The 23,885-nt window shown below is 47.9% G+C and overlaps 1 protein-coding gene across 1 annotated transcript in view; it reads left to right on the top strand.

The window, feature by feature from the left end:
• LOC117727260 (MAM domain-containing glycosylphosphatidylinositol anchor protein 2-like) overlaps positions 1-23,885 on the top strand; it is a 115,654-nt gene that overhangs the window by 72,461 nt on the left and 19,308 nt on the right. The window contains exons 7-9 of the mRNA XM_034527458.1: positions 10,909-11,000; positions 11,092-11,329; positions 20,743-21,036. Of these exons, the coding sequence (XP_034383349.1) occupies positions 10,909-11,000; positions 11,092-11,329; positions 20,743-21,036 (624 nt within the window). The remainder of the gene's footprint in view (positions 1-10,908; positions 11,001-11,091; positions 11,330-20,742; positions 21,037-23,885) is intronic.

Raw genomic sequence — 23,885 nt, 5'->3', positions numbered from 1 at the left:
TGCCCATACAGTAGGAATTGAGAGGTCTACATCAAAGAGAAGGTGTCAGGTGTCCCGTGGCAGCCAATAAGTCAGAGCGGCGCTCACCGCGGGAAAATATCCGCAATAAATATCACACCCTCGTTGACGTGTCATGCGTCTGGCATTCACAATGGTCATACCAAAAAAAAACTCCCTTAAATAAATATATATATGATGTTGTTTGAGTACACGTTCGTTGGTGTGTCACATTTAAGGCTGCAGAGCTTTCGATCAAATCTGTACTTTGAACTGTAAAAGTTAAACGGGGACAAATATGCATTATTGTGCTCGAACCTTTATGAATCATAAACTCCAGACACAAAAGATGGATTATTAGCTCTTTAAAACCGTCACATGTGTAATGATGTATTTGTTGGGTTAGGCATCTGACTCATAACCTTTGGTGGAGACATGAACATTGACCAGTGCACTTGTGTGTTCTCCCAAAGCCTGAAAAGACATCACCAACGTGTGTGAGACTCAATAATTTATGTTTAAACAAAAGGATAATCAGATGTGAGGAGGCTAAATAGATTTAAACCTGACACAAAATGATGTCCAGAGTAAATTCATTTGGAGTAAAAAAAAACAAACTAAGCGGTCTAAACTGGAGAGATGCTTAAATGACATAATTAATCAATATGTGACTAAGCTAATTAAGGATCAATAAAAAGAAGAACACATATTGGGAACGTTCTCGTGAGATTGATGATTAATCAATTGTTACAGAGCATAGTGACACGAAGGAGTTCGATATATTGACGATCGAAATTAATTAAAAAAGACATGACGAGACCATTCGAGGGAGACACTCTGAGGTCCAACCGAACGTCACGTTGTCAACATTAATTTTTGTAAACCGAGCTGAAGAAGCTCCGACAGACGGAAGCATTTTTAATTCTATTTCTGGGACACGATGGGAGTGAAGATCGATAATAAAACACACAGTCGCGTATCTCTTGAGTCTGATGAGCTGTCAGTCACGCAAATTAAATGTTGGGCTCAACACGCACCGGATGACGAAGGTTGGTGTTGGGGGGGGGGGGGGGGGGGGGTCCCGTGTATTAATAAAATGGACTACCTTGTCTATAGAAATACATCCTACGGATTTGGCGTGCGGCCAAGTTCAGCGGTGATAAATAAAATAGTTTGAGCAATGTGTCACAGTTTCTCAAAGAAAGCTCGCAGCGTCTTTCCATATTGAGGGGGCTGGTGGGTGGGGTGGGGGCGGGCTTAATTCTCGCTTTCAGCGGGATATTTCCATCTCCGTAGACACGTTTGAAGTCAGAAGAAGAAAAAAAAAAAGGGTGTTTTTCCTTCTTCTTTCTGCGTATGTGCTTTTGTTAGTGGCTAGTGGGCACAACTAATATATATGTATCTTCCAATTTAATATTCTCTCAAGTTTGTGTGGTTTTTGACAGCGGTCAGCTCTAAGTGAGACATTTTGAATCAGTTTCTTTACTGGAACAGCTGACATGTACCATATATATATATATTTATATATATACCCGTATGAAGCTCACATCGGCCGATACGTCAACGCGCGTGACATTAGTCGTGGACTCTGGTGAGTTGACACCGGGAGTCCACTTCCAGTCCCCATTAACTGGTCCAGATGGCCCTTAAAATGGCAAAGCCGACGAGTGAGAGCCCAAATGGAGGCGCGGTGCAAAGGGTGAGGCTGGAGAGCCAGGAATGGGTTTGAACCCCCGTCCACTTTTCTCTCCCCTCCTCCCTCTTAGCATGCACATCAATCAATCAAGTCTCCATTGACAGTAGACAGGAGACCCGTAATGTCGTTCTATTGAGACTCAATTCATTCTAACCGGGTAGTAATTAAGAAAGGATGTTGTGCTTTGTTCTCCTGTGAATGTCCCACGTTTCTCGACAAATCGCGGTCATATTTTGTCTTTTTTTTTTCCCGACGAGACACCCGGTTGCAGTCGCTCCACTGGCAACTTCCTACCGCGGCGATGCTTTGAAGTGAGGAGAAAAATGAAAAAAAAAATTGAAAGAGGATAAGCCAGGCTCGAGGCTAGAGCACAGGCAGACCTTCAGTTGCTCTTTGTTTGTGTGTGTGTGTGTGTGTGTGTGTGTGTGTGTGTGTGTAGAAAAAAGAGAGGCAACAGAAAAGGACTGGTGTCTGCGCGCTTACAAAAAGAACAAATTCTTCAGAAAAATCCCGACTGTAGGCAGAAATAAATGCTCCGCTAATTGCTTAAGCGTGTGTGGCCGTGAAGGGTTGACATTGTTTGGCATTGCAAAGCGTCTGTGTGAATATGTCAGTCCACGTCACTTCGGTCCACGCCACTTCGGTCCACGCCACTTCGGTCCACTTCGGTCCACTTCGGTCCACGCAACTTCGGTCCACGTCACTTCGGTCCACTTCGGTCCACGCCACTTCGGTCCACGTCACTTCGGTCCACTTCGGTCCACGCCACTTCGGTCCACGTCACTTCGGTTCACTTCGGTCCATGTCACTTCGGTCCACGCCACTTCGGTCCACGCCACTTCGGTCCACGCCACTTCGGTCCACGTCACTTCGGTCCACTTCGGTCCACGCAACTTCGGTCCACGTCACTTCGGTCCACTTCGGTCCACGCAACTTCGGTCCACGTCACTTCGGTCCACTTCGGTCCACGCCACTTCGGTCCACTTCGGTCCACGCCACTTCGGTCCACGCCACTTCGGTCCACGTCACTTCGGTCCACGTCACTTCGGTCCACTTCGGTCCACTTCGGTCCACGCCACTTCGGTCCACGCCACTTCGGTCCACGTCACTTCGGTCCACGTCACTTCGGTCCACGTCACTTCGGTCCACGCAACTTCGGTCCACGTCACTTCGGGCCACTTCGGTCCACGCCACTTCGGTCCACTTCGGTCCACGCCACTTCGGTCCACGCCACTTCGGTCCACGTCACTTCGGTCCACTTCGGTCCACGCAACTTCGGTCCACGTCACTTCGGTCCACGTCACTTCGGTCCACGTCACTTCGGTCCACTTCGGTCCACGCCACTTCGGTCCACGTCACTTCGGTCCACGTCACTTCGGTCCACGTCACTTCGGTCCACTTCGGTCCACGCCACTTCGGTCCACGCCACTTCGGTCCACGCCACTTCGGTCCACGTCACTTCGGTCCACTTCGGTCCACGCCACTTCGGTCCACGCCACTTCGGTCCACGCCACTTCGGTCCACTTCGGTCCACGCAACTTCGGTCCACGTCACTTCGGTCCACGTCACTTCGGTCCACGTCACTTCGGTCCACTTCGGTCCACGCCACTTCGGTCCACGTCACTTCGGTCCACGCCACTTCGGTCCACGCCACTTCGGTCCACGTCACTTCGGTCCACTTCGGTCCACGTCACTTCGGTCCACGTCACTTCGGTCCACGTCACTTCGGTCCACGTCACTTCGGTCCACGCCACTTCGGTCCACGTCACTTCGGTCCACGTCACTTCGGTCCACGCCACTTCGGTCCACGTCACTTCGGTCCACGTCACTTCGGTCGACTTCGGTCCACTTCGGTCCACGCCACTTCGGTCCACGTCACTTCGGTCCACGTCACTTCGGTCCACGCAACTTCGGTCCACGTCACTTCGGGCCACTTCGGTCCACGTCACTTCGGTCCACTTCGGTCCACGCCACTTCGGTCCACGCCACTTCGGTCCACGTCACTTCGGTCCACGCCACTTCGGTCCACGCCACTTCGGTCCACGCCACTTCGGTCCACGTCACTTCGATCCACGTCACTTCGGTCCACGCCACTTCGGTCCACGTCACTTCGGTCCACGCAACTTCGGTCCACGTCACTTCGGGCCACTTCGGTCCACGTCACTTCGGTCCACTTCGGTCCACGCCACTTCGGTCCACGCCACTTCGGTCCACGCCACTTCGGTCCACGTCACTTCGGTCCACTTCGGTCCACGCCACTTCGGTCCACGCCACTTCGGTCCACGTCACTTCGGTCCACGCCACTTCGGTCCACGCCACTTCGGTCCACGTCACTTCGGTCCACGCCACTTCGGTCCACGCCACTTCGGTCCACGTCACTTCGGTCCACTTCGGTCCACGCAACTTCGGTCCACGTCACTTCGGTCCACGTCACTTCGGTCCACTTCGGTCCACGCCACTTCGGTCCACGTCACTTCGGTCCACGTCACTTCGGTCCACGTCACTTCGGTCCACTTCGGTCCACGCCACTTCGGTCCACGCCACTTCGGTCCACGCCACTTCGGTCCACGTCACTTCGGTCCACTTCGGTCCACGCCACTTCGGTCCACGCCACTTCGGTCCACGCCACTTCGGTCCACTTCGGTCCACGCAACTTCGGTCCACGTCACTTCGGTCCACGTCACTTCGGTCCACGTCACTTCGGTCCACTTCGGTCCACGCCACTTCGGTCCACGTCACTTCGGTCCACGCCACTTCGGTCCACGTCACTTCGGTCCACTTCGGTCCACGTCACTTCGGTCCACGTCACTTCGGTCCACTTCGGTCCACGTCACTTCGGTCCACGCCACTTCGGTCCACGTCACTTCGGTCCACGCCACTTCGGTCCACGTCACTTCAGTCCACGCCACTTCAGTCCACGCCACTTCAGTCCACGTCACTCTGCCCTCTCGCTAACGCACCGGTTTTGACCCGCAGAGACGCTCCGGTTGTTTCTGGAGTCGGCAGCTCGGTGAACCGAGGACGGGACTGTCTGGAGACTCGCCTTTTCTTCTTCTTTTCTTTCTCGTGAGTCTCTCGGTCTGCCTGCACACAGACGGAGAGACTCCGTGCAACGTGTTCCCTTCTTCCTCGTGATGTAGAGAAATGAGCTTTGCTGTAGCTATCAAAGATTAAAAAAAAAAGAAAAAGGAAATCAAACGCAGACGTGTTTTGTCGTCGGATTTTCTCGACAATTTCCCCCCCCACGCTGACAAATTCAGGTACGAAGCTTTGGCGCCCGAGACATCCATCATTCCGACCCGCTAACGTAGACACGACTTATTCCCGTGCTCCAACGCACACACACACACACACACACACACACACTCGAGCAAGTCATACACACTCGCTACCATCCGCACGTTGTAACTCTGATTGGAAGCTTGCTGTTATTTATATAGAAGCAAAAAAAAGACAAATGCAATCTTTTTCCAGCTTGAGCTCCCCACTGTTTATATTTAGAAAACAATCATGACGCGCCCGGTAAAAAAACACAAAAAAAAAACACAACCCAACCCAAAAAACCCTGTCTGTCAGCATGTGAATCAACATGTGAATGACCCTTATCAAATTTGCTTTGGAATAAATTTGGATCGACGGCTTGAATACATTTCCATTCATGAATGCCAGATTTAATGGGCTGGACGGCCAGAACTGGCACACAGGCGGCGCCAGTCTCTCTCGGGCCGCGGCCCCCGAGGACCGCCTGTGCGTATTTGTATTTGTACACGTGCTTGTTTTTCGGGTTTGTGAATCCTTTTTTTTTTTTTTTTTTTTTACATAAATTAGCGCCGCAGGTCCGCCTGAAGGTCGAGAGCAACATTTAGGACTCATTTCCTCTTATATTGTAAAGGTGTTGGTGCTAATGTGAGGATGCATGCGATAATAGGAACATTACAAGGTGTTTAGATGGCGGTGTGTGTGTGTGTGTGTGTGTGTGTGTGTTTGCAAGCGCCGTGTGTTTTTCAGCCATCCTATACGCCCGTTGTCCCTTTTTTGTTGTTGTGTTTAACCTTGAGCGGATGAGAGGAGGCAGAGGAGAGTGGCAGTTAGAGAGGCATCCATCTGGTTTCCGAGAGATGAGTTCAGCTCCACGCGCCGGCGAGAGGCGAGAGGCGTGACGCACCGCTCGATAGAGACGGACGGACAGGGAGCGACTGAAAAAAAACGAGATGAACCGAGGAGCAGATAGGAGGATAATGATGGGAGAGTGGGAACGGGAGTGAGACACACAGGGTTGTTTTCTTTTTCTTCGCTCACCATAGAAAAAGAGTGCTCAAACGTCACTTCTCCTGCAGTGTTGTTCATGTGTGTGTGTGTGTGTGTGTGTGTGTGTGTGTGCATAAGTGATGCCATTGTGTCTTTTGTCACTTTTGTGCGTGTACGTCGTAATCAGCGTGTCAGGCCGTGTGTGTACTTTTTGCCCCGCTGAGAAGAAGCTCCCCCGAGGTGCTATTGTAATCCTGCCGCGTGACACGAGGCCTCAACCGGGGCTTTTCTCTTTGTGTGATTATCTGCGCTTTTCATGTTCAGGGACTCCCATTATCCTCACCGGCTATTAGAGCGATGGAGAATCATACGGGCTCGCCGCAAGGGGGAAAAGCACTTCAGTTTGTGGGTGTGGCAAAATAAAAGGGACCACTGTAATTTGTTTGGTAATGATTCCCCCCCCCCAAAAAAAATGCCTTGAATATAAAGTATATCGCCATTAATGCAATCTCCGAGGGCCAAAAGGGGACGTAGGAGACATGCAATGCAAATGCGAGCGCGAGCGCGAGGGCGTCCGTCTCTCCTCCGCCTGATGTTACCACGAAAAGAAAAGTGGCTCCCGTAACGTGTCCCCGTAGTGGGTGTTTTACTCCTTGGCGTGGCGCCACAGTCAGGGTTCAATGACAGAAAGCTCTGATGATGATGATGATGATGATGATGATGATAAAACAAAAAAAAAAGAAGGGAGAAACCAGCTTCATAAATGCATGAATAATTCATGTAGAAGTTGTCTGTGCGCAGGTTGACTCGTGTCTTGTGCCGCGGCGGCTGTGATGCTGCCAATGTTTTTTTGTTGTTCTTTTACTCGGGTGCCTTTAGAGATGTGTTTTTAAATGTTGCTTTACTCCACTCGTGAGAAAACCAGCCTTGAGAACGAGCCGCGGCGCGTCGTTAAGATCCTCCGATTCAACATGGAGCTCAAACACTGAAGATGATCTTCATTGAGCTTATAATGTTGTTGTTTTTGTACTTTTGATTCAACCTGAGACTGTTTTTTTTTGCGTTTTTTTTTTGCCTCAACCAACAGCGGACATCTTAACAAAAAACGTAACGTCGTGCTTCTTAAAGATTAGCCTCAAAGTTCAGTTTTGACCTTTTCCAGAGCTTATGACCTTACATCTGCACTGTAAACACTGACCGATGCTTATCAGAAAGCTGACGTAAATAAACTACTTTTATAGAACAACAACACACGATTGTAACTAAACTAAGTTTGAACCATGCTGGGGAACCATGTGGTGTATTTTAGTATAAGTAAAATAAGTTAAATGAAGGTAATTAAGGTGGAATAAGTTTAAATTGCAAATTAATCGTTGTGTAGCTTTGGTTGTGGACTGGGCGTCTCGCTACATGTTGAATCATGTAAAGCGGATAGCGACACACCCCTACTGTGTTGTCATGGAGACGGATCTGAGCTCAACAAATCCGTCTCCATGACAACGGAACAAATCTGCCAATTAAGACCATACGATACGATCGAAAGCTCCAAAAAAAGAAAAGCCAGTATGGTGAACCTGAGTGTTTATTACAAATATATTGTACTTATTTATATATATAGACTCACTAAAACCAAAAACGCACACACACACTCACACACACACACACGTGTCAGATATGGATGATGTTGTGGAAACTGTAAAACAATATTCGGTGACACAGTTTACCTTCAGAGCAAATGGGAAAGTTCTGTTTTTTTAAACATTAAACATTCATGTGACTTTCGCCGAGATTTAGAAAACGGTGACGGGCGAGCGACAGTGAAATAAAGTCTCTCTCTCTCTTCTCTGCTCTTCTCACCTCACACACTCACCGCCAGCCCTCTTTTTGGTGGATGTTCCTCCCATGCATAAGGGAGGAGGCTCTGCGGCTACATTCAGTACAACCAGGTGAAGCGATGCCCACTTATCTCCCTTGTACACAAATGTAGTCATTTTTTACAGAATGCCCACTTGCAATTCAATATTTATGGTCAGATAAAATCCCGGGAGAGGAGGTTTTGAACCGATTCTGAAATATGCACGAGTGCACATGCAGCAGCGGTCTGAAGTAGGGAAAAGAAAAAAGACCACTAGACGTTAACATGTGTGGTTCAGGAAATTAGAAATCTGCATGCAATCGGTGTTCAAATGCATCGTTTTTAATATTATTTTTTAGCAAAGTTGACTTTAAAACGTGTACTCACTCACACAGTTTGAAAGAGTCGGTTGTAGATTTCAAACGCAGATATTATTTGTCTTTTTTTTTTTGACATAACTCTGATCATTACGATAATATTACAATATTATATTGCCGGGTCAGCGTGGACGATAATCTGCTCTGAATATGATAGTGGACTAGTTTACTGAGCGTGGACCTTCGACACATGTAATGATATTAATATGAACTTAATAGCAATTTTTTATAAATGCCGTTTACAGAGTGCTTTACTCATTTTAACGTTGCAACGGCGTGCTATCAGATTTTAAATCTCAAGGCCTTTTTGGAATTGAGGTTAGAAAAATATGCAATAAAACCCAAAAGCTGCAAGTAAAGAAAAATAGAAATTAATTAAAAAGGTAATATAGCAGGTCGACAGACACACTTACAAACAGAGATGATATTAAGTGTGCCGGAGTCAACGGTGACACGAGAAGAACAAAGACCCCTCGGTGACTGTTTATAAAAGTGTCTTTAGAAGGGATTTTAATAAAGATGAACAGCCCAATTTCCTCGGGCAGTTCGACATATGTAAGCGTGTAAAGTCACTCTCCAAGCGGAGCTACATTATATGTAACCATTTCTACATGTCGCGGCCTCATTGGCCGGACTAAGTGATGTAAAAACAACCTCTTTTTTTTGGTTTGTGATTTAGTCTTTCATGTTTTTAGCTCCGTTTTTTTAATTCTGATTCCAGACCAGTGGCCACCAGCTCTTGACATGTAAAGCCAATAAATACCACACTGAATGCCAGCAGCGAGACCCTGAGCTCGAAGCCCCCCCCCCCCCCGATGTGTGAATGTCTCCTCGTCACATTCAGTGTGATGGACCCACTCTGGGCTCTGATTCATCACATCCTGCGGTCAGTGAGGATCCAGGATTTAATGTCAGGGCCGAAAAGGTCAACGTTTGCTCAGAGGCACTTCTGCTGATAACGTGTGTGTGTGCGTGTGTGTGTGTGTGTGTGTGTGTGTGTGTGTCATTAAATAAATTGAAGGTTAGTATTTACCTAAAGCGGCGACTCACCTCACGACCGAAATGTATCGTGTGAGAACGACGATTCTATTGAGATTATAAAAAACGAGTGGATTTTTCAATTCAATTTAGACGAATAAAATGTATCCCGAAGAACTAAAAAGACAGCAAAACCAGCATGAGACCGGTTTCTGCTCAAAGTAGGCCAACCGTCACGATATATATCTATATATCTATATATATAGATATATATCCGGTATACAGTCGTCCCCTTGACTCTGTGCTAGGGCATTGTGCAAAGAGGCGTTCACATCCGCCGCTGCAGACATAAACAGTACACTGTGTCAAGGACGGACCAAAAGTGACTTATTAAAACTTTATTTTTATTTTTTTCAGCCTCACAGTACTGCCAGTTATTTCTTTTTTGGCTGCTTTGTCTATTCATACCAGAAAGTGTGCGTGTGTGCGTGTGTGTGTTTTGAGGATGAGATAATGCTTTCTTAAGAAGCATCTCATCTGAGACTCAAAAGCCTTTTTTTTAATTTTTAAGTGCGTCTCTGTCTCCACTTCATGACGTGTGAGTTTGGATTGACTCATTAACTACACGCCGCACGTGTGTGTGTGTGTGTGTGTGTGTGTGCTTTAAGGAAATTGAATCTTGGTGTGTGTGTGTGTGTGTGTGTGTGTGTGTGTGTAGCAGACGCACGCCGTGACACAGAGCCGAAACGTGGGTTGAAGGTAATGCCTTGTATTATATTCTATCCATAATCCATAAAGGTCACAGACACACGCGCATGCTTACCATATTATTCTAATTGCCACAGTTTCCACGCTTGTGCTGTTGAATTATATGCAACGCGATTGACGGGCGTGGAGCTTTTGAGAATAAGAATATACGCGGGATGCGGATGCTTGGGCGGCTTTCGTGAGAATCTGCGCGTTGACGTGATTCGTATATATATTTGTTATCTGGGAAAAAAATAAAAGATCCCGCAGGCTGCCGACGCTGGTTTTCTAAGGCGAAGGAGGAAGACCACGTGGAGGAGGCGATGTGCAGCTCGGCGGGGCGTCGCAATGTCTTTAAATCTGACACGTGAGGTGTTTTTATATTCTTCACCAAACTGAATGCGATGATGTCGCTCGAGAATTTAACGAGATGAAATGATCCGCACGGTGATTTTCCATAGACGTTTGCTTTTCTTCTCTTTTTCTAATTCTTCTTTGTTTTTGTTTTTTTGAGGGGGATTGGAATCGAACACCAGGCGCACGCGGTTTAAAAATACAAAATCATCCTTTTTTTTTCTTTGTTGTTGTTCAGAGTTCGCAAACCAAATTGGATTAGAAATGGTGGCATCTCTCTTCAATTTCACAGTGTGTGTGTGTGTGTGTGTGTGTGTGTTTGCATACGTGCGTGTGACGAGTGTGTGTGTGTTAACCTGCTTGAATGCCCTGCAGGACTTTTCTTTAGTCCGTATCAATTTTAATGTTGATTTGTAAAGCTTTGGGTTTAAAGCGTTCTCTGTAACGGTGGTCAGATTCACCGCAGATGCACGACAACCGGGTTTCGAGCCCGAGTGCGGACATTGAGTAAAGAAAGAAAAATCTATTCAAAAGCATCTATAAAGTCACGTCTTTGGGATTACCACACTGTAACTCCCCCCCCCCCCCCGCCCCCCCTCCGCCCCGCAGAGATATGAATCTGTTTTTTTAATCGAAATGGGATTGTCTCTTCACAGCTCTGAAAAAGGGGCGATTCTGGATCACTCCAGACCCCTACCACAATGACGACAACATCCAGATCGGACGCGAAGTCAAGATATCTTGTCAGGTACAGTTGCAGTGGCGGAATAAACACACACACACACACACACACACACACACACACACACACCAGTGAGTTACTCGCCGATGCTCTCCAGGTGGAGGCGACCCCACCGGAAGAGCTGACGTTCAGCTGGCTGAAGAACGGCCGCGCCCTGCGGAGCTCTGAGCGAATGGTCATCACCCAGACGGACCCCGACATCTCCCCCGGGACCACCAACCTGGACATCATCGACCTCAAGTTCACCGACTTCGGCACGTACACCTGCGTGGCGGCGCTGAAGGGCGGGGGCATCCCCGAGATCAGCATCGACGTCAACATCTCTTCCACAACTGGTGAGCCTCACACCCCTTTGTGTCGGTGACGCGTCTGCACCCCCCCCCCCCCCCCCACCCATCATCCTCCACACCCATCATCCTCCACACCCACCCGACACATTCGACACCCAGACTCACGCTTGAAGAGCACGAGAGACTCAGACTGTTGCCGTGGTGGGGAAATATAAAACTGGGGCAGTGTTTCTTCGACTGTGGGGGCTTTGGGACTTCTTAAAGGAAACACAATCTGAGGCTTGTTTTTTGGAGTGTTTGCTATCAATCCTCTCCGTTTTTTTATAATGTTTCACTGTAATCGTGTCTAAGTAGGTTATCTAAAACATTTCTTTGGAAGTAAAAATGCAATAATTGTAACACTCTGTGGTTTTAGGACTAAGTACAGTAGGTCAAACTTGAAGAAAAGAAAGTTAACATTGACATCTCGTGTCTGGTATTCGTCTCTAGGTAAGTGATTGTACTGTATAGTATTATAAATGTTAGAATGACATTATAAAATAAGTGCTAACATATACTATACTATGTATCTAACTATATATATATATATATTCAGATACATAGTATAGTATGTCATCCGATAAGATGTCAGATGTAACAGATAGGAATGATGGCAGGAATGTGAAATAAGACCCGGTTATAAGAAAAGTTAATTTTCCTTTTAACTGGTCACTTCACCCATGTGTGTGTGTGTGTATGTGTGTGTATGTGTGTGTGTGTGTGTGACTTGGGTGAACTGACACGTGAAGCCTTTCGTCCTCACAGGATAAGAATGCCTGTGCGTCTTCTTTAGACTGACATCCGGGTAATCCGGTCACGTGCCGATATTCAGCGCCAACGACGACTGTCCAATTGGATTCCCCCGTGACCCGGAGTTGACTCCATCAGTCCGACTAATCAGACACTGAACATCCATCGGTCCACCTCGTCTACCGAGCTGCATCGCTCCAGTTTCAGCCTCCGCGTGTCTTGAGCCGTCTTCGTGCGCTTCCTTTTATATGGAAATCTGTTCAATTTTTAAAAAAAGAAAGTATAATCAAAAAGAGAAAAAAAATCTGCTGTCAAACATTCATTTTTCTATCTTGTTGTTTTTTTTTTTTTTAAAACATCAATCGGCACTCTCTCCGCGTCAGACTTTAAAAGAAAGCCGCCTGGCGACGGCTTCACAGGCGACAATAAAAAAGAGAGCCTGACTTTTTTTTATTTCTTTTTTTTAGAAGACGCGGCACATCGAGTAGTTAACAAAAGCCCGGTTGTGCTTACTCGCCTTCCTGCAGGCGCTCTCGGGCGAGTCGTGGAGACACGCGGCGGTTAGAGAGACAGATAACAAAGCGTGATGGGACAGGAGCGCTAGTTCCCTTATCCGTTATCCCCCCCCCCCCCCCCCCTCCTTGCAAGGTCGATCGGTGTGTGCAGCCGACTTGCGGTAACACTCCGGGTGTCGCCGGGCATTACTTCATCGCGACCCAATCGACCCCCCCCTCACCCCCCCTGGCGCCTCTTGGGGAGTTTCCTGCTTTGCCGCTCACTCAGTCATCCCACTTTTTTTTATTTTTCCACATGGGAGGGGGGGGACTCCCACGCTTTGGTGTTGCCTCTGGCGGAGGAGGAGATATCCGGTTGCTTTTGAATTTTCCTGCCGCGTGTTCGCTGCTGATAAGTGACTTTTTTTGGGACTTGCGGTTGGGTTCATAGCGAGCTCTATTTCCACTTTTACACACACACACACATACATACACAAGCATATTTTCCCATCCTCTGCTGCATCCTTACCTCCACTCAACATCTTGCATAACCCCCCCCCCCCCCCCCCCCACACACACACACACACACACATCGCCACCACTCGCAGCGTGCACATGAAAGCAGTGTGTCAACCTCGGGTGCATAAATATCGTTAGATAATCCTTTGATAATCCCTCGCGCTATAAAACAGTGCGATCAATCGCACCTGCCGAGATTGCTTCCTCATTATCTTTTAAGTAGTGGAGTCTTTTTTTCTTTTGGAGTGTCTTGGGTGACGGCAATGCATTAACGCAGAAAATAATAATATAAATGCTGCTGCCGGTAACAATTCCACTGAATGTGACTGGGCGGTTGTTTTTCTTTTTCTTCTGGAGAATGCTCGTCATGTTGTCAGTCATGTTGACGCCACGGAGACGGAAAAAAAAAGTTTCACGGCACAGCTGTTGTTTGTGCTCGTCAGTCTTGACAGATTTTGCGCCTCTGGCTAGCTACTGTATGACAACGTCAACGTGCGTATTACCCAGCATTCATCCTGTATCAGGTTGGCGACCTCCGGTTCTGAAAAGTGAGGCCAATGCAGCAGTGAAAAATGTTCACTGAATCAGATTATCAGGGTGCGATTCCCTTGGTTGCCACAAGAAGTCGGATTGTATAGAAGTCTATGAGAAACGTATGCTACGGCTCACTTGATTTATTACCTCTGTAAACATTGTAAACATGAGTTTATGGTCTCAATCGCTAGAGTTTCAAGTCTTCTTCAATACAGCGTGATGATGCCATTGGGAGTAAAAGCAAACCATAAAGCAGGGTATGCCTTAGGGCGGGGCTACCATGTGATTGACAGGTCGCTACACTACCAGAATCACTCCTCATTTGTCCAAATGTGGTCACCGGTTGGCGTAGATCAAGATGGATGACGGCAAAAATCAAAGATGATATATATATATATATATATATATAATGTGTGTTCTCCTTTGAACACAGGCATATTTCTGAGATTGTAATCTCCGCCTTCCTCACTGTTGTCGGGCCCCTCCTCTCCACGGGCCCCTCCACCCTCCGGGGGCCCCCAAGTGCAAACCACGCCGTCTTTATTCACGCCCCTGACTAAAGCTCCTTAACGCCTGCGCCTTGCCATTCCCCTGCAGCCTGTTTCGGAGGGGGACGGGGGACGGGGCGACGGGGGGACGGGGGGGGGGGGGTAAGCCCTGTTTTTTTGTTCCTCTGCCTGTTCTCCTGAAGGGAGAAAAGCCCGAGCCTCAATTAGACGTCTTAATAAAAGCGTTTAGAGGAGATTACGCCGCCGGTCTGCCAAGGGTTGGTGCTGCTGAAGTGGGTTGGAAGGAGATCGGGCCTCCAAGTGGCTCCAGTCTGAACACTTTGTTCAAAGCGCTGGCTCCGAGTTCCAGATCCCAAACCCAGATTTAGCCCCAGCCCCACATCGCGCCTTCATAAAAGAGAATATTTTTGAATACGGATTTCAACGGCCTTCGCGATTTCTCCCCTTTTTGCAACCCCCCCCCCCCCCCCCCCCCCCCACACACACACACACAGCGCTAATATTGACTATCGTGGCGTGCTCATAAAAAAGGCATCTTCTTCTAGACTGCGAGGCTGATATTTATTTATGAGTGTGGTCTGCAAACGAGGACACGGACCTCCCCCTCTGGATGCCGCCAGGACTAAGAACCGCAAGAGTTATGAGCATTCGTGTAAAACATAAAACATCCCATAAAACCTCTCATTAGTCCGCATGTTAAATGTGTGTTTAGTGGATGCATCTTGCTGTAATATTGTTAGATGGTGCAATTATTGCCATGAAATGGCATTCGGTCTCAGATTGGAACTACCATCGGGACTATCTTGGAGATAAACGTTAATACGAGTTATTACGGATGGATTCTTGACATTTAAAGCTGATATATCTGCTCATTGCACTCTGTGTTATAATTACTATGAACACCGGGTCTCCGATTGCCTCGACTTCACTGCGGCAAGAGAATAGTCTCTGTTTATACATTAAAAGCTTGGGCACACGGCGGCAGCTCATCCTCTGTCTGATTGATAATCACAAAGTAGGGACTGAAAGTCACCCCTCTCTCTCTCTCTCTCTCTACCTCTCTCTCTCTCTCTCTGTTCTCGTGGAGCTAAATAAATCCTTCCAGTGATGAGTTCCCCCCCAATTAGCATCCCGCTCACACCTGAAACTCTGGCACCACCCAGCGTTTTCCGTCAACCTGAAGGATCACTGCAGTTAATGAATTAAGAAAATCAATTAAGTGCTCAGTTGATTAAAAAAATCAAGCTGGTTTAATAAACACAAAGTACCTCCTACAGTTTTTTTTTTTTTTTTTTTCTCCGAAAATTAGTTCCCCGAAGCTCCCGTGGGCTCGTCTCCGTCTTGCCTCCCATTGTCTGCTTGACTCTGATTGGTCATGCTGCCCACATGTGACTCTAAGAGGGGCGGACCGCCGGCTGGTGTTACAGATTCACTGGAACCTGGTCTCCCTCCTTACTCACCTACAGGGTGCAAAGGTTTGGTGTTTATGGGGTGGAAAACAACCTGCTGGCTGCTTTTGTTTGGGCATGTGGAGTTTGTGTTGGACAAATGTCCATTTTCTTTCATCGCTTTATTATTATTATTCATTTGATTTTTTTAAATAATTTGGACAGTGGGATATGCAGCTAGTCCAACGAGTGTCTGAAAAATCTCACGTTTGCAGTGTGTCTGTTTTTTGTAAAGATCCATTTTAAATTGGTAAAAACGAGTGCGAAGAGTTCATCGGGTTTACTGTTTCCATTGGCTAAGCCCCGCCCCCTTCAGTTACTCCTGTTGCGTCTAGTTGTGGTACCTCTGCGATGTTGCTGGAGAACAGTGTCAAAAAAAAATAGATATAAATGCATTTATAACACTTCTAGGCAGAAGTGCAGTGGTTACAATGGTAGATGATGCTCTCCCCAGTTTTCACTTTTCCCCCATAAAATATGTATGTGCATGCGACTAGATAACTTGGCACATTGTTTAGCCCCAACTGCACCACCGAATGTCAAGCTTCATGGAGGTGGCCATCTGGGAAATCACCTTCCTGTCCATCTGGGAAAAACCTGAGGAGACCTGCATAGAAAGCTCTTCTCCCCTCCCTCATTAACTACTCTTGATACCCCTTGAGCAATGCACATGCACGCTGGTCCTTGCAGGGGAGTTGATCACTGCAGGAGAAGTGCTGGTGCATTGTATGGAAAGTCTACTTTTCTACTATCTCAGCGCACATGAATATTTATGTGGGGGTTTGTGTGATGGATCGCAACGTAAGTTGTACGATATCGGGGGGAACTGCATGGAGCTCACACACACACACACACAGCTGTGGTCACTGCATTCAAACTTAACACATCTGTGGATATTTATTACACTTCAGCGACTCGATGCAGCTCTGCCACACACACACACACACACACACACACACACACACGGATTGACAAACACGGTGGACCTTTGGGACCCCCCTCTCTGTCCCCAGAGGTCCAGGACTCAAGAGGAGCAGAGAGTCCTGTCACATTGTGACCAACACATCGACAGACTCTCACACGTACATACACAGCACTCTGCATGGGGGTCTTGCCGTTGTAGCGAGCGCTGCGTTGCCATGGTGACGGGGAGCGGATGTCACCCCACTTACCCGAGAAAAGAAAAAGGAGGGGGGGGGGGGGGGGGGGGGGGGGGGGGGCAACAGGAATGTTGTTTATTGTCGGAGACGTATGAACCACTCTGGCTCCCGCAGCTGTAGGAATATGAAGAAAAAAGTGCCAGATATTTATTTTTTTCCGGGCTCAAATTGCGCCGCGTCTGCTCGGCTGCATCCTGCTGAGAGGCTGCAGCAATCAGTCTCCACACTTGGAGGATCATTCCAGCTGAGGCCTTTAGAGATGTGCAGCGCTACCGAGAGGCCAAACATTGAGGTCCGCTCCCAATTTAGACCCACAAAGCACGCGAGCACACACACACACACACACACACACACACACACACACACACAACGACGACCATGGCGACGTGAAGTATGGCGTTGAGGAAGGATCGCAGCATGAGGCTACCCCGTGGGCGAGAGAGGAGCGACACACTGAGTCTCAAAACCACATAAGCGCTCGCCTGTGCGAGCATACGCACACAGCGTGCGCGCCCCGCAGGCGCCACGCGGCATCTTTTGGGGGGATGGCGTTGGCACAACGAGAGGCCAGTGAACACCAGCAGCGGGGCTCTCGGCGGTCAGCCTCACACACAGATGGCAGGGTGTTCACGGGAGGAAGAACGAGGTACGGAGCGAGCGCGGGGGTGTCCGTGTGTGTGTGTGTGTGTGTGTGTGTGTGTGTGTGTGCGCGCTTGTTTGCCTTTTCCACGGCGGCGTGGAGAGAGACAATGGCAGCCGATGGCCAGCGTTCGTGCTGCCAAACCCAATAGGCGGACGGGGGTAATTGCCTGCCTAATCCGGGCTGTGGAGAGGCCAGGTGTAATGATGGCGACCTCCCCTCCCGCTCGCTAATGGTCGCTCGCTGCTCCCTTCCTATTTCGCCTCGCCACCATTCCGCCGTTTGGACTCGAGGAAACATTCAGGGGGAGGGGGAGAGAGGATATGCTGTGGAAAGAAATATGTCAGCTCTTGACACGCGGCCGCCCGCCTCGAACGAGACATTGTGCGAATAGCAATCAGCGAGTGTGAGCGAAATGAGCGTCTGCTGTCATTGTCCCCGCGGAGATCATTTTTTTTCTGCCGCATCCCTCGGCGCCGAAACGGCATTGTCGAGACTGTGAACGACCGGCGTTCGTTATCGCGTGGGAGCGACACCGACACGTTTAAATGTTACCCACCTGGAAAGTCGAGCTGCTATAATCAATACTTCTCATTTTTAACAAAGAATCAAATGCCTAAAGGTGTATGTTTTGAAGCGTATTGTTTTGGTTCTGCTTCCCACATCTTCTCAGACAGCTGTTTCTTTTAGTGAAAACGCCTTCTGTCCAACACACACTGAGGTATCGACTAGCCGGTGACCGTAACGGAGCATCTGGCCGCTAAAGCTGCTTCAAACTGAGCTCCGGTGAAAGAGGAACCAACGCATTTTCTTTTGGACTGACATCCAGTCAGGTGGCCAGAAACACGCGGACAAATGTGTTCCTTCTCTGCCGGATGTGGAAACACGCCATTTGTTTGCTAACGTCGTGTTAACACGCAAGGTGTCGTGTTTACGGCGGGTTTGGACTTGCCAGCAAGTAGCAGGTTTTAAATTTGAAACGGGGGGGGGGGGGGGGGGGGGGGGGGGGGGGGGGGGGGTTCATTTCGTGCCCCGTTCACTTCCTGTTTTCTGATTCTTTGCATTCTTCGTGCAAAATACCTGGGTTCAATAACGACCCAAATGTACGTGAAGATGGCCTTCAGCACAAGCTATATTCCTCCACGATGCCCACCACGTGCCGTTGTTCCCTCCCACCCAGACGAGACGAGGAGTCAAGAGAAAATAGAGCTGGACTCTTGCTTCGTTTCCCTGAAGATTGCAAACGATTTCATCACCAGTGAAACCTTCATTGTGACTCGACTCCATTGTTTTGGGCAGAATGACGGTGATTCGAGAATTCATCGGGGGTGGCGGCGGAGGGGGGGGAGCACGACGCGGTTTCATCACTGCAGAGAAGATTGGGGGGGGGGGGAGTCTGCCTCGGAGTCTGCCGATGGCTTGGACTCGCACACAAATTACACAAACACACGAATACACAAACGCACACTCACAGGCACTCCAGGAGCCCGTGCAATTTGCCAGGTTTGCTAATTAAACAAATTTATTTGGCCGGGCGTGCTCGATGAGAAAAACCAGACTGCATGATCCAACCTGGTGGCTTTCCTGCTTTCCAAACTTAGAACACGCACACACACACACACACACACACACACACACACACACAGGCACACAAACACTCAAGAAAAACCTGCAAATGTGTCCAGCAAATTTGCCACTTTGCACTTCTTTTTATTATTCATTGATCACTTCCAGCCGAGGCTCTTAGTGTCCGTTAAACAAAGGCGAGATATTTATCGGCTCATATTTCGTTACCCGGTAGGCAATAATGCTAAATCACCCTATGGGAGTGTTCTGTTGTAAAAAATGGAATATACAAACGGCGTGCTCGAGGAGGAGGAGGAGGAGGACCGGAGAGTGATGGCGATAAGAATTATGAATGTTGTAATAATGGCTGTGGTGTGAATATCCATCCTGAACGTGGTACGTACAATATTGTGATGAGAATGTGATGCGCGGCTGAGCGTTGCGACGCCAATGTGACAAGGACGATATGATAAATATCGTAACGATGATGATTGTGAAGGCGACGCTGACGTTGATGGTGATGGTGTCTTCGAAGGGCAATGCAGTAGAGCCGATAGGAGGGGATTGGAGGATTATTAGGTGGATAATGTGTGATAATAGCGTGCTAACTATGCCATAGTTTCTGGTGGCGAACCAGCGCCTGCTGGGAGACGGGTCCAATACTATCGGGGGTTCGCTCGAGGCTGCCACGGCTTCATTTCATTCACACGCGGCGTAAAGGGCCTCTGGGATCGATACTGGGGGCCGAGGGTCATTTCTTGTGCGGTTCGTTGACGTTCAGGACGGTCGTTGGGTTGCCAGGTTGTGTGTGAGCGGAAAAAAAGATGGTGAACATGTTGTATGTCTCTGGTTTATTCCGTAATCTTTTCCCTAGATTCAGTGGCCACCTGGAGTTGTTTTTGTGGTCACCCATCAGGTTGCCAGGCAACCAGAGGAGACTGCGGAAGTCACTGAGTTGGACCGAGGGGTTACGGATTAGGGCAAGGCACCCTGGGAAAGGTGGCAGTTGACAGCGTTTTCTGATTCATGAAGTAATAAAAAAAGAGATATCCAAAATGATCTCAGTCGAAACCTATGAATTTTTAACCTGGCTTTATCCGATGTTCGCATTTCTGCTCTGGAAATGTGTGCTGATTAACACATGAATAATAAAGATAATGCTTAATTAGCATTTTCACACTTAAATACAAAAAAAAATGTATTGCCTCAATGTCAGTTTCACCCTCGTCCAAAATCCTATAACATGTTAATTAGTTTCACTTCTTTGAAACGGCCCTCACACGACTCAGCTCGACTTCGTCGTGTGTCAGTTATCGGACTAATTTGTTCACAGTTCTTCAGATGCAGTGGAAAAGCAAAGGGGGGGGGGGGGGCTGTCAGTTCCTCCTTTAGTTGCCGAGGCCTCTCTTTGCTACTGATCTTCTTTTTTTCCCAGCGTGCATTCTGCTCGTCGGCTCGTCATTGCATCGTTCATTGTCTGCCATCGCTCGATTGCATTTAACTTCCTCACCGCTGCCCTCCATGACGGTTCTGCTCCAGCTACATGCTCAGAGCGTCCGGTCCCCGGCCCGCTAGCCATTGCTGCTGCTAACATATCCGCATGGCCCTTCCATCCGAGCTGTGTGTGTGGCCGAGCCGCAGCTTCATCGCCATTGCAACCTTGGATGCTCATTCGCTCCCCCTGCTTTCCACGCCACTCTCCCCCCTCCCCCGACCCCCCAATCGCCATTTCCTCTTACCCCGCCTGCTGACTTTCTAGAGCCCCATATCAGTCCCTCCTCTGTTTTTCTCTTTCTTAGTTCCCCCCAACCTGACAGTCCCTCGGGGCAAGTCCCCCCTGGTGGCCCGCGAGGGTGACACAGTGGAGCTGGAGTGCCTTGTTTCAGGGAAGCCCAAGCCCATCATCCTGTGGTCGCGGGCCGACAAGGAGGCGCCCATGCCGGACGGCAGCATGCAGATGGAGAGCTACGACGGCGTGCTGCGTATTGTTAATGTGTCCAGGGAGATGACCGGCTCGTACCGCTGCCAGACCAGCCAGTTCAACGGGTTCAACGTGAAGCCCCGGGAGGCCGTGGTGGAGCTCATCGTGCAATGTGAGTAGACGGCCTGTGGGGGTTTCTGTGTATGTGGTCACATCTGTGTTATCGGGATGTGTTTGTCTACGTGTGGTGCGTCAACTGTCCATGTGATGAATTTTCTTATGTACGTAGTTCTGGTCCAAATGTAACATTTCTTTCCTTCCACGCCCCCAACCAATTTCCTTCTGAAGGCTGTAAAATGACGTGTGTGTGTGTGTGTGAAGACCCAAAAACTGTGGGCCGTGTCCCCGGGCCCGAGATCCCCCCCCTCCCCGCCACACTGCCGCTCATTGTGAAACCCCTTAAAGATGTCACATTCAAAAGATGGCTCTTAACGGCTAATTAGCCAGCGGATAATTTATTCCCGCCAGTATTCATTTATGGAGATTTGAAAAGGGGGATATTTGGAATGAACGTCAGGGATTCAAAGCGGGGTTTTTTTCCCCGTCATTCGATTGGGGTTGGGGATGTTCCTCCTTCCAATCGGGAAGAGAAAAAAAAGAAAGAAAGAAAGAACGGAAGACGGATAGGAAGGAAATTAAAGCGATCTGTGTAGGGTGCTATCCTCCTCTGCCAAAGTGATTATAGGAAATAGAAAAAAACTGAGTGCCATAGCCACAGTCCCATTGTTGTCCTCGTGGCCTACTTAGTTAATCCAAACATTTCTTCCGTCTCAACTAACCCAGAAGGAACCTGTGCACCAGCGTGTCACTCCGATGTGAACGGTGGCCGTGTTTGAGATGTCCTTCCCCCGGTTGGACCGAACGTAAAGACGGCGACAACTTTCTGAAGTGCGAGTAATAAAACGGAGTAATGGCCCGCACTTGACACACCGACTCCCAATATTTTTTGGATTGAAGAGGAACAAGAGCAGCCCCCCCCCCCCCCCCCTCCCCTCCTTCTTCTATTTTGTTCAACAAGGATTAGTGTATAATTCCGCCCTCGTTTTTTTCAAGAGTTTTATTGCACTCTTTGCTCGGCCGTCCACATTTAAGCTGCTTTAGAAGAAGCCTGTGTTTTCTTTTTTTTGGGGCTGAATTGATTATGATTATGCAGCGATGACAGCCCATATCAAAGGTTAGTGGCTTTGCTGCCGGCACCACAATGTATAAGCAGAGGTTTTGGGCTCTGAGATGCCCGTCAGTAATTAGCAACACGCCGTGGGTCGGATGCCTCGCGCGAAGAGGGCGGAGACACATTGTTGATTTGCAAAATTAAAAAAGGAGATTGCTGTTAACGTCGCTGTTTGTTCGCACAATCACTCGATGTCTCTCCATGTGCTTCTTTTAAACAATGAATAACTAACACACAAGCTACATACTCAGTTGTTTATAAAGGAGTGAAGGAATGGATGAAGATGCTTGTATTAATGATCTAATAAGAAAAAGAGTTTTTTTTTTACATAAGAATACATCATAGAGGACAAAGAAACTATTCCAGAAAATGTGAATTAATTGTTTACGGTTTGCAAGACTTGATGGTTAGAGACGTGGAATTTAAAAAAAAGAAAATAAACCCCCGACACCGTCATGGCCGCCGGAGCCGGTCCGCTGCCATGTTAGCCGGACTGATGGCGTCCGCCAGACACTCGTGGTTCTTCTCTCTGCTTTGGTTACACACTGGATGCCTTTTGCCAGAGCAGCTTGCGTCTGTGAAACACTTGACGTGACTTAAATATTATATTCTGCATTTCAGTTGTCGTCCATGTCCTCTATCGACCTTCCAGTGTGGGGGCCCCGCCCATTTGTTTAATGTCCAGTAACCTCCGGTGTAGCAAAAACAAGTCTTTATTCAATCATTTCTGAGGTCATATCCTCAGACTACACCACAGGTATTGGACTAAAGTGATGTAGCTCACTGTGAGCCGGTACCATGGTGACGTGGTTCTACACAACCAGTGTGACCATACAGGTTATCAAACTATTAACATTTACCTGTTCACAAACAATCAAACCGGCTACGTTTTTAAGGAAATGGTTCTTTAAGGCACCATTTCTGGTTCCACAAAGAACCTTTTAAAACCAGGGTTCTTTAAAGAACCGTGTCCTTAAATAGTTATTCAAAGAACCTATAAAGGTGGCTCAATGAACCTTCAAAAGATGGTTCTTTAAAGGCGCCATTTCTGGTTCCAAAAAGAACCTTTTAAAACCAGGGTTCTTTAAAGAACCATTTCCTTAAATAGTTCTTCAAAGAACCTATAAAGGTGGCTCAAAGAACCTTCAAAAGATGGTTCTTTGAGGACACCATTTCTGGTTCCAAAAAGAACCTTTTAAAACCAGGGTTCTTTAAAGAACCGTGTCCTTAAATAGTTCTTCAAAGAACCTATAAAGGTGGCTCAAAGAACCTTCAAAAAATGGTTCTTTAAGGACACCATTTCTGGTTCCAAAAAGAACCTTTTAAAACCAGGGTTCTTTAAAGAACCGTGTCCTTAAATAGTTCTTCAAAGAACCTATAAAGGGGCCTCTAAAGAACCTTCAAAAGAAGAATCTTTAAAGGCACCATTCCTGGTTCCACAAAAAAACTTTTAAAACCAGGGTTCTTTAAAGAACCATTTCCTTAAATAGTTATTCAAAGAACCTATAAAGGTGGCTCAAAGAACCTTCAAAAGATGGTTCTTTAAAGGCGCCATTTCTGGTTCCAAAAAGAACCTTTTAAAACCAGGGTTCTTTAAAGAACCGTGTCCTTAAATAGTTCTTCAAAGAACCTATAAAGGTGGCTCAAAGAACCTTCAAAAGATGGTTCTTTAACGGCGCCATTTCTGGTTCCAAAAAGAACCTTTTAAAACCAGGGTTCTTTAAAGAACCATTTCCTTAAATAGTTCTTCAAAGAACCTATAAAGGGGCCTCTAAAGAACCTTCAAAAGA

This window comes from Cyclopterus lumpus, chromosome 24 (assembly GCF_009769545.1).
Source record: "Cyclopterus lumpus isolate fCycLum1 chromosome 24, fCycLum1.pri, whole genome shotgun sequence".
Classification (NCBI taxonomy): domain Eukaryota; kingdom Metazoa; phylum Chordata; class Actinopteri; order Perciformes; family Cyclopteridae; genus Cyclopterus; species Cyclopterus lumpus.
The sequence above is the reverse complement of the archived record's forward strand: the minus strand, read 5'-3'. Positions and strand labels throughout refer to the sequence as shown.